The following is an 11,870-nucleotide window of genomic DNA, read 5'->3' as shown; positions in this document are numbered from 1 at the left end:
AATACCATGGTGTATTTTATTTTGGCTATAAAGCTTCCATGTGAAAATAAATGACGAAACATACTTTCGGAACATCCCTCGTACATTTCCTCACTTTAATTCTGCGATAGCCGCGGCTGCCAAACGCGAGCACACCCAGAAGAAAATTGTGCAGCGGTCTTGTTAATTTTTTTAAATGACTAACATCACCATGCCTAGTCATACTGCTACACAACATCAGCAAATGTTGCTTAGTGTCATCACGTCACAGCCGTGATGACACCAGGTCTGGCATCACGAGACCAACTTTGGTATCAAACTTAAATATATTATGTTTCCCAACCTTTGTGCCAGCTAAGTGTCATACTTTTGCATGCAAACAGCATGTGGTATAGTTTCTACAGCTTCAAAAATATGTGTTGGCACCCCTCTAAGAAATGACTACAAAGAGCTCCTTTATGTCCTCTCACTTAAAATGTTTGATTTGCACTTAATGTCTGCTTTTCATTATGTCTCACTCTCACAGAACACCTAAAGAAGCACTGTCCTGTTATACTTTGCTTTCTCAAGTATGAAAGTGCAACTCATCTGCACACTACAGGTTTCACAGGTTACTGCACAAAAGCCTAGGCAATGCGATGATCTCGTGTAAAAGAGCTGCCCCCGTTGCAGATCTTAGTAAACTAATGCAAAAATCAATTCTCCTATGATGATGATGGTAAACTGTCCAAATACGGAGACAAGGTCTTGCCTCATTCGTGGTGCAATGAAAAAAAAAAAAAAAGCAAGGTATGTTAGCAATGGCTGGACACACCCAAGGCTGCAAGTTTGTAGGCATGTTATATGTCTTATTGTACTACTATGCGCATCTGTCTTTCTGCCTTTTAGAAAAATATGAAACTGGAAGCAGTTGAAAACAACGAAAAACTCAATGTGCATCAAAATGGCTTAGAATTTATATGCTCATGGTCGTTGTATGTAGCACAAGGAAACCCACAAGAAAGCACTACACACAAGTCAACCTCACCCTGCCCCATAGCTACACATAAGTGTTTTGTCTATTCTCCTAGAGTGCTTGCAGAGTGAAAACAGCCAGATAACAGGTTTTAACATCTTATTTTCAGAGCACAATCTGGATGGCACATGGATTTTTTTTTTTTTTTTCAATTGTACGTGATCAAGGACGCATTTACACAGCATCTCTTCATGAATTGAACACCATGTTTATACATTACATACTAATGGTAAATCGGTGCGAAGCGCACTGAAAGAACCAACCAAAGGACACCACTAAGAATGCCTTTGTAGATTGTGGATAACAATGACTTGTGCACGAAACCAACTGTGATGACAGCCCTTTTGTAACAAGTGTGGCACATAAAAGTGGGATAGGTGGTCTGCACATTTTGATGCTACAATATAATGGCAGTGATGGGAAACAGTCTGTTAATGACAAAAAGTGACATTTTAGAAAGAAAAATTGCTCTGATCCTATCCCGTCTCTTAAAATTGGGTGCATATATACTGCACCGTGTACTACGGTGATAGCTACCTAGAAAGACACTGTTTCAGAAAGAGTGTGTATTTGAATTTGCAGAGTGGGCAGCTCTAAAGAGACATTTCTGCCTACATTCAGCTATTTTGGACAGAATTGAGCTATGCCAAAACTTTGAGAGAGCTTCCCCAAGCCCTACATAGTTGGGCTTAAAAAGAGGCCTACATAGTATACTGCATACAAACGCTTCTAAATGTAAGCATTTTATTTTTCTAACAGTAATGTCCGCTGGTATCTGGAGCAGGTTTTGTTGCTCACGTGTTCTCTGTACCACTGGACGTTTTGGACCAATTCACTCTACGATGTATCGCTCTCTCTTGCTCTGCTGTCGATAAATGAATTTGACTGGAAGCACTGTGCCTTGCAGTGTCACTTCTGCCGGCTGTGCATGACAACTTCTATCGTTATACAGCGTGGAATAGTACGTATATGTTTTTCTCCAGCAGATTTGAATTTGCAAAATCTTAGCATTGTCTAAGCGCTTGCTCAAGGGTTCAGGTAGCTTCTCTAAAACAACCACTAGAATTCAACTTAGCACAGTGTACAGACTCCTTCACACAAGTTTACAGAACAGCAGATGCACAACAGAGCAGCCACAATACTTCTTGGCACGTTACTAAGCAGCAGCTCCAAAGAATGCGTCGCCTGACTTGTGCAGGCACTGCACAAGTCAGCTTATTACTGTATGTTATCATGACCTCGCAGGTACTGTGATGTGCAAATGGTCCACACACCAGAAATGACCTGTGTGAAAATTTTGGTGAAAAAAACATTCCATGTGGCTGCTGCTTTAACAATGCATCCCTGGAACAATTCTACCTTTTTTTATCATATCTAAGAGAATCACTTGAGCAAGGACACTACCTTTCAAGCAAAGGTTTCCCACAGAAATTTGATTGAATGTACACGTTAAAAGAGCTATAAATTTTACTAGAGATCACTGTATTAAATGGTTTGTAACATGACTAAAATTATTACTTTTGTCTCAGATTATGGCTTTACCCCTACACTCAAGTTCCATGCAGCAATAGCTATGTACAATAGCTATCTACTTGGGCACAACACCGTTTCGTGACATGAGGGTCGTCTACTTCCACTATTTTTGAACAAGTGTGTTCTTGCGAACACTTAAAATCTACCCTTAATGTTCACAAGGGCCCCCCTTACATAATCAATGCATCGGTGCACAGCCATCGAAATCATCTCAAGCTCCTTTTTGGTCATCAAGCATTATCTGGCAGTACTGCGGTACTGAAAAAATACAGTGGTCTGGTTATAACAAGGGTCTTCTGCACCAGCCATCGTCCTTTTGCCATCTTCACGGCATTCAGAACAGCACCATCATGCGGCAGAGTCTGAACAGTCCAGGGAAAGGGTGAAACTTCTGTTCCTTGCTGCAGTGGCAGCATCAATGGCATGAGCATATCAAAGAGAAGGACGACAATGCTGGTCCAGATCGCTGTCTGTACCCACATCTGAATACTTACACCCAGCTACCTAGACGTGAGCTTTGGAGTGGGGACAATGCTGCCATTGTGCACGACGTTGAGACACGACACGACAGTTGATAGGCCAGCCTTTTGCCACCGTGCCATGCCCAAGAGACAGCTGCCACATGCTCGGAGAACAAATGGATGGAGAAGCACTGAAGCAACTGGCTGCACTGCAGTGTCCTTTGGATGCATACACCACACAAGAGCAACAAAGAACATTGTGTGTGGGCATCCGATGGTGGCCTCATAGCATGCTGGTCAGGACTCTGTGATGAGCAGGGGCTGGTCGCAAGAGCTTAGCAATAAGTGTTGCCGTAGTAGAGCCTCCAGTCGCATCCGTGCTTGTCGCTCTTCCTCAAGTGCGCGCGACAGCTGACTGGTCTCCTGCAACATCAGCCACCATCATCAATGTACATCACGTATCTTGGAGCAAACACTTACCTAACTTGTTAATGGTACACAGCAAGCTAACAAAATCTTCAATGAAGATACAAAATGCTGTAGTATTAGCCAAACTAAAACAAACTACAACTCGGTGACTAAAACAGCCTGTCTTGCTGTCACCGACCCAGTACTTAATTGAAGGCAGCCTACTTAAGCATGGCAAGCAAGTTGCCTCCTATCCAAGTTTTATAGAATGAACCTGTTGGGTCACCTAATCTGTACAAAGCATTGCATGTTATTAGTGAAGCAAATGTCAGCAACTGACAGCGCAGCACTTACAGTTCGCAGTTCCTTGACCTGGTCTCTTAGGGCATAGACAGTGTCAACAAGGCTTCTGCAAACCAAACCAAACAAAACATGGTGTCAAGATCATGCTGACAGGATGACCAGTGTAGAGTATCTTCTACAAAGGCTCATAAGGATAAAAAAATGGTCTGGAGTGTTCTGCGGCCTCATAAAAAAATTTGTGTGTTTCTGTATTTTCCGGTTATAAGATGCATTTCTTTCTGAATTTTTCGTTGGTGCATCTCATAGAATGGTGCGACTTATGTGCGTTTTTTTTTTTTCAGGAAAACTGCCGTCATAATCGGATTCGATGTTATGGCCACGCGAAGTGTGCTGGTTGACTTAATTGCTATGGGGTCTATGCACACTATCGAGGTACCGGGTTCTTCTCGTGATCAAATTCCCGAGCGCCGTGCGAGAAGGACGAAGCAGCAACACAACCGGCGGCAGGCCGACCGCGAGTCAACCGACCCCGAAGTCATCGCATCTGCAGATCGCTGTCAAGATACGGCGTGCACCGTTGCGCAAGCTACGCAGTTGCTACCAGAGTACAAGCCGCCCCCCCCCCTCCCTCCCGCGCTGCCTTCCCGCTTTCCTCCCTTGTGCGCGTTCATGGAGTGAAACGTCATTGTAATTTTTTTTAATCGCTTACCGAACAAACAGGAGCGTCTTATACACCGGTGCAACTTATATATGTTTTTCATCGGAAAAACTGCCATTTAGAGGGGGGTGCGTCTTATAGAAAGGTGCAAGTTATAGACCGGAAAATACGGTACTTCGAAAAGAAAGAAAAGAAGCGAGCTGCCACGTTTTTTTTTTTTTACGCTGAAAGAGGATAATTTGCTATTCATGGACTGAATTCAACACGTTTACCTCTCCTCCATGCCTTTGTTGTCTTCAACAATAATTTTCTCATCCTCTGCTACTAAGACTTGTGGGCAGTTCATCAATGCTGTAAAGAGAAGTGGCACCCAGATCAGTGAATGTCTCATTTTAGGGAGAGCAAGTGAATTGATGAAAGTAGACAAAATACTGTACACTCCCTTTATGACGCTACACAGAGTTCTCTGAGAAGCTTAACAGTTCCAAGGCCCTTTGTTTAGAGTCCCACAGATTCTGAACACCTATTAAGCCAGGCTCTTGTTAGGACGACCAGATTTCCATGCTATTTCATGCTTAGGAACACTAAAGGCAAATGTTAAGTCAAGTTAAGGTGGCGCATAAGTGCTCCAAGGTGTCCAAAACGTCACTATTATTGATAACACAGCTTGCATAAGCGAGCAAATGACATAAAGAACAGCATTGGCTCTGCCACTGTGGAAATATGGCACTGCCTCCTGTGATACTGTCTCATTTATAACTGGTAGTTTGTACTCAAACACTGATAATGAAAATGTTAAATCTGCCTCATTTTACCATGAAAGGAAAAGTATTTTGGCCAATTTTATTAGATTTTCCTACAGATGAACTTTGTTGCCACTACTTGCAACAGTGTGAGAAGCTCTCTATGCTGGCCACTGGATTGAAGTAAACAGTGGTGCCCAGTGAAGCATGGCCACCGAGGTCGCCAGCATAGCTATCCAACAGAGCCCATTCATCACTGGCGACTTTAATCTCGTAGCTCCTATGCAGACAATCTACACTGCAACTGATGACAATGACAATATGTTTATTTGACAATACCTGAGTAAAACTGTCATGGTGCTGAGGTGAAAGGTGACAACATGGGTCACCTGACTAGGCCTCTAGCACCATGAGTGATTCATCTCATGGCAAAAAAGAAATGTGCCATCCAATTATTTTTCGCTAGTGCCAGTTTTAAAGGGAGACTATTGTAATTTGAAATTCTGCAAGCATCTAAGGCCTACCTGAGTTCACTGTGTGCCTCGCTCGACAACTGCTGCCACAGTAGGCCTCAATGACTTGCAGCAGCTGCATGTCATCCACATGCGGAGCCCTGTCTTCAGCAGGACCTGCACAGGTGCCGCCCAGCCATACATCACAACATGCCTTGCCTGCACCATGTTGATAAGGACTGCATCAAAGTGATGATATTAAACTTTACTTAACCAATAACAAACAGGTGATCGTAATGCACAACTTATAGCTAACTTTTTTGCCTCTACTTCTGTCTTCTATACAAAAGAAAGATTAATGCTCTATCGAAGAAGAAAGCTTAGGTAAATTTCGGCAGAGCAGTAAGAAAGGTCACCTACTTTGTGAAAGGCGATAATACGGCACCCCTTTCAGTTAACAGAATGTTCAATGGCAGGTCAGTTCAGCGGAATTCCACAAGGTGGAGAAAGGTTCATGAAAGAGAAAATTGTTATCCACCCGAATGTAGCCCAAAGCTACAATGAATGTGTAGATCACATTATGTAAATAAGTTGAATTAGAATCAAATACTATTTAGCACTACATCTCCCAAAGAACAACTTTGTTTGCGAAGAAGTTATAACATGTTACAAATTAGGTACAGCTGCAGGCTGTTCCTAACTTTTTTACAAAGATCAGACAATTTTTTTTCTTTCCACTTAAGTAGTTAGTATGCACATAGTTATGACCACATTTCTTCCTCTCTGAGTAGAGAAAAAATAAATGGTTAAAAGCGCCCTGAAACACCATTTTTAACATAGTAAAAAAAGAAAAAAATGTTCCCGATCTGTTGTAGAGGCTGCTGTTAACACGTCAGCCAAATATTACTGCGCTGTATGCAGCAGGAAACCAGTGTTATACACGTTCCTCTAAAACAAGAACGAAAGCTCGTTCGTTCCCAATATTGAAACGAGTTCCCTTTACAAGTTCCTTTAATGCGAAAGGAACGCGTTCCAGTTACACTTCGAACATTGAAACCTGTCGTTACATTACCGATACATTTTATGATAATTTAATTAAAATATAGTGTCGGATAATCCTGAGGCGAAATAAAATGAGCAATTTAAAACTCACATCGAACTAGGTATGCTATACGAATTTGAACATCGCTGGCAGCAGATTATCTGGAAATAACAAGAATCCAAAGAAATGCTCCTATAAGAATTTTTTCAGGGAGCACCGGACATACTCCAGAGATGTCTGACTGAAACTTTGGTGCTCGTCAATTACAAGTGCAATACATATGGCACTTTCCACTCCGGTCTTCAAATGTGCAGTCAGGTTACTGCACTTCAGAGGTGCAAATAGAAAGTTACTCACATGCACCAATATAATTAAATTTCTTGCACAAGAAACTACATCGAAAAAAACAATACATAGGCCTTTAATGAATGGTAATTCAATATTGCAGTATGAGTAGGAAAAAGAAATGTCCAGAATACATATTCACAACTTAGTTAAGTCCCTTGTTTGAACTCAGGAAGAGTTGCATCTCGATGTTGGTGCCTGACAGAGGAACCCGTTTTTCAAGTGAAGCTTGTATTGCCTCACAAATGTTGCAGTGGTGGTGGTGGTGGTCTCACGCTAAAACCCTAGGGCTCGTCGTCGACGTGCCGATTTTAGTGTGAGGGCTTCCGAAGTCCGCGCGAAACGTCAGAGAAGAGCCGCGGACACCAAGTTGCGGGTGCGCGATGTTGAGGCCAAACGTCAGCGAAGAGCCACCGACCGTGAGTTAAGGGCAAAAGAAGCATAACGCTTGCGACAGCGTCGTCTTGCCACAAGCTTCACTTACCCCCATTTTCTCGACAGGGGAAGGGCTGGTGATTTTTTCGTTAGCACTTCGTTGGTAATGTTTAAGAGCCATTCCACCGAAGCGCTTGAGGGTACTGCCGTATTGTACTTGATCAAAAGTTGGATAGATTCCTCGAAGTTCTTCATTTGCGATAGCGGTTAGGCAACTGGCACCAGCAAGTACCATGACAGCTCATCCTGTGCCTCGGTTGGAAGGGTTTGGTGCCCGTGAGGACTGGAAACTTTCCATGCGCTGCGAAGTACCTCGAGTGGCGCTGCAATCCTTACGTCATGGTTCTTTTGCGGCAAGCCGGCATGGAGGAAAGAAACTACAGGAGGGAGCGTCACGTGGCAATCTTGAAGCCTAGTAATAAAAACGTACAACAGAGATCTGACGAAAAAAATGCCCCACAGTCACATGACAGGCAAGCGGTAGTTCTCTGCGCCTCACGTGGTCGCTCATCCACCCTGCGTGACATGCTGCATACATGTGTGCATCTGTTCAATACCGTAGAACGTTTACAGAAGGAACGCCGTTCCCTCTGTCGTTCCTTCATAAACGTAAGGAGTTACCGTTACAGTTCCACCGACCCTTAATGGAACGGTGGCGTTACTCCGTTCCTCCCAAAAGGAACTAGTTCCAGGAACGCCGTTCCGTACAACACTGCAGGGAACTTACAGTCTACCGTGAAACACCGTGAAAAATTGCTTGCTCTCGCTTCCTCATGCAGTGTCATCGAAAGCAGCTGGCCCGCCAACGCTATTGGCTGATTTCGTAACTGCCAGAGCATTCTCATCAATACACAATTGCTAATTTTGAAATAAATAAATGAAAAATATATATGTCTGCGATTTCAAGAAGACAGGAAAATTATTTTGTCCTTGCACTGCGCATAGCTCCATCTGCTGTGCATGGTCTCCGAGATGGCAGTGGCGTGCTGCATAGCGTAGTCTACCGCGGCCACCATGGAGTGCTGCGACAAGCCCTTTCGCTATCACGACATTCAACTTTTGGCCGCGGCTTTGACTCTTGGCTTCTCCGCTGTGTAGCTTCCAGCGCGCTAGCAGAGACGAAAGCAGAGAGAAAGTCGGGTATCGGAGCGATAACTCCACTTACAGAAGAATTAGAAAATTTTTGTGGCGTGAGATTCATGAACTTCTTTTAATACTGAGGCCATTCTATGATAAGTTAGAAAAGTCGATCAGAGCCCCCATAAAATGTCTGCCGCTGATCCTCTAAGTGAACTTGCAAGTGCTTTCATCTCATCTACTTTCCAGCAAGTCCGTACACAGCAAGAGTGATACTGCCACAAGTCCAATATATGACACCTGAATGCTGCCTAGCACACTTGCACATGATGGAAGGTGTTTCACCACACTCTCTTGACCATATTGAGAAACAGCTCACGTTTGGAGTACAATCAAATATGCACGGTATTTACTCGCATAATGAACACACCTTTTTTTTCCCCGAAAATATGCGCAAAGTTGGGAGGTGCGTTCATTATGCAGGGTAAAATTTTGAGCAATTTTATTTCGCAGCTACCTCTAAAAAAAGTCGCAGTTTCACCTAAAAGGCGAACCATGGATTGTGATAGCAAATGCGTAGACAGCTATACGAAGTGAGGATAGTAGTTTGATCGACTGTGTAAACTGGTAAACATTCGTTAACTATGTAGATTAACAAGCATGGCGTTAGCACGCACAGGCAAACATGCACACATCACACTCGATGACCGCAGACACTTGCTCTCAAAATGCTGGCGTGAGCAAGTGCGGCTGCAACAGCGAGCAAAGTGACCTTCATGCCGTGTATCGCTTCAACGCAAACTGAGCAGCAAGAACGGAGTACACACAAAGGTATAAGCTGCCATCGCACCTACACTCAGCCCCTGACGCAGATCGCTTTTGAAGATAGGGCACGCGCGGCCGCGCAATGCACAGTTGCTGCGCCGCGCCCCTCCCTCTCCCCAATGATATACGGTGCATTTCCTTCCCACTTTCCTCGCTCTAACGCGGCAGATTGAGCCGCAATCATTGGCGCCGACAGCAAAAATGCGCCTGGAGTGTCCATATGGTTTCTATCACAATAAAAGTAGGAGACACACGGTACAATTGGGCATCCAATACGGCATCCGATACAATCGCACCCGCCTGGCGCCATATCAGCTGCCAAATTACACCGCGTCTCTCCTACTTCACGGCCGCAAGTTCAGGGTGAGATCATTATGCGAGTGCGTTCAGTAGGCAAGTAAATACGGTATAAATTTTTCGATTCGAAGTGAAGTTGAAGTGTAGAGAAATTAGTGTAGAATAATATCAAAGCAAACAGTTTGCATAGTTGTGGGATTTGCATAAAACCTTGACAAAAAAGCCAGATGTTGACACATTAAAAAAAATATGGTTCTTTACTTGCAAAGTATGAAACAGTTATATCTCTGGAGTCAGTTTAGTTTCAAAGTACTGCTATTTTTATGCAGGAATGCAAGCAAAACTTTTTTTCTTTTTTCTACGATGCCAGCAGCCCAGAATTTGTTTACAGGCTTTTGCTCAGTGCTTCACTCTACTTGAAATCTTGCAATGGTCGAGGCCACACGAAGCCGTTGAAGTTTAGGCTATGTTGAACAAATTCAGAAATGCTATTCTTGGGCAATCACTTTCCCAAAATTTTGCGGGACTCCGCACCAGACGTGTTGGCGTTTATGGCTGACAGCATTTCTGGCGCTGTGCCAAGGCGCCGGACACGTCAGCCGACACATCTGGTGCCAAGTCATGCAAAATTTGGCAAAACTGATAGTATTTACGAAAGTGATCACTTGAGAATACCCCCTTTCCATATACATGCGACCTTAAACCCGTTCCGTCAGTAAGCGCACAAACTAAGTTGCTAGGCACGCTGGCCACTTCTCTGTCTAGCTCTCAGTATAGCCCGTGTGCATGATCTCAGGCCCAATCCCTGATGAACGCCAAACTTCCTGCAACAGTTTGCTGCCCAAACGCCACACCAGCCTTGGCTATTGGGTTAACCAGCGCTCCTTCACCAGGTGTCGGTGACCAAGGTTACAGTTTCATGCCAGGTTAGTGCAAATCTATTCGCAGTGGTCGTACAGCTCTTAGAAAGCCAAGAAACCACCGCACCAGCGAAAGCAAGAGTATGGGGGACCATTTTAACTGCACAAGATTTTTTTATTGGCAGCAGTTTTTGACGACATCGTGCGTGGGAATCATGCTCAAGCAACTGAGCCAGACAACTTTCAGTATCTGAAACAGTCAGAAACTTCGGTCGTCGACATACATTGGTTCAAGAGAGAAGGTTGCAAAAGTCAGTTGACAAATGCAAACGAATTCCCCACCTTTGGCTTGTCTTGGCTATAAGCTATGTGATGGCAATGAAACTTGATCATCAAAACTGAAACTATTGAGCATACATGTTTTCATTTTTAAAATTTATACTCATTCATTTTGAATACTGTAATTTGCGCTAAAGCAAATATCGAAGAGCATAATATTTTATAGAGAATTTGAAAATACAATGAATATTCCGAGCCTGCAATCAAAACATCTCACCAGGTCTCCGTTGCTGCTTATGGTGCCGGTTCGGGGCACGGCTAGCTGTTGGTCGGGGACGCAGGGGTGGATGCGGTCGCAGGCACCAGCCACCACTCTGTGATACTGATGAGCTCTCTGGCACGGCTGTCCTCTCGGTGGGTGGGCCCAGCACCACATGCTGCAATATTGACACATTATTAAGTTGACGTGCTATCAGTCGGGAAAACCCCAATGTGGGGTTTGAGGACACGCCTCGTCACTGCTGTGCTGGCATTCGTCTCTTCTGGTGTTTCTGGTTCTCGCCCTTTACACCCGTGACAGCACGGAGCGATGACTGTGGTGTCACTCACCTGTCACTCCGGAAGGGCAAGCCACTACGGCTTAAGCAGTCAGCCAATACATTAAGCTCTATGGAGAGTGGGTTGAGGATTTGTTGCAGCTACATTTTAACTGTTCATACGTTTTCAGCAGGCACACATTAAGGAAGTTTTAGTGTACATGCCTCATGCTTTATGGTGGTAGTGACCCCTTACTTATGATAAGCACACAGTAGGCATTGAATTTGCATGAACTAGGTTGTGTAAGTCAAGCTGAACTAAAGAGGCCTACAGCTACGAGTTTCTTTTTCAGGCGTTTTTAAACACTATCACAGGCGGAAGCTTCCTTCACTGGAAAACTCACCAAGGAGCGCTGTGGCACAGGAGTTTCCATTGGCCGGACCACTGTGACGGTGGGAGCTGGTGTAGGGGTGTTCACTTGTGCCACTGCCCGTCGGAGGGGGCTGGGTGCAGGCGGCGGCGTGGGTGAGCAGCTCAGCTTGGACTTCCACTGGGATGCCTCTTCTGCACTCCGACAGAGCACTGTCATACGTGGCACTGAAGGACCTGCGAGTAGAAGTA

General features: G+C 44.4%; 1 protein-coding gene across 1 annotated transcript in view; it reads right to left on the bottom strand.

The window, feature by feature from the left end:
• Positions 1–917: 917 nt before the first annotated feature.
• Positions 918–11,870, bottom strand: part of LOC119441992 (rho guanine nucleotide exchange factor 7-like) — a 34,300-nt gene continuing 23,347 nt past the window's right edge. Inside the window, exons 13-18 of the mRNA XM_037706683.2 lie at positions 11,653–11,855; positions 10,990–11,149; positions 5,625–5,729; positions 4,630–4,708; positions 3,751–3,805; positions 918–3,411 (exon numbers count right to left, since the gene is read on the bottom strand). Coding sequence (XP_037562611.1) covers positions 3,286–3,411; positions 3,751–3,805; positions 4,630–4,708; positions 5,625–5,729; positions 10,990–11,149; positions 11,653–11,855 — 728 coding nt within the window. The 3' untranslated portion in view covers positions 918–3,285. The remainder of the gene's footprint in view (positions 3,412–3,750; positions 3,806–4,629; positions 4,709–5,624; positions 5,730–10,989; positions 11,150–11,652; positions 11,856–11,870) is intronic.

Source organism: Dermacentor silvarum, chromosome 2 (genome assembly GCF_013339745.2).
Source record: "Dermacentor silvarum isolate Dsil-2018 chromosome 2, BIME_Dsil_1.4, whole genome shotgun sequence".
In the NCBI taxonomy this organism is placed as follows: domain Eukaryota; kingdom Metazoa; phylum Arthropoda; class Arachnida; order Ixodida; family Ixodidae; genus Dermacentor; species Dermacentor silvarum.
Note: the sequence above shows the minus strand (reverse complement) of the source record. Positions and strands in the feature narration are given on the sequence as shown.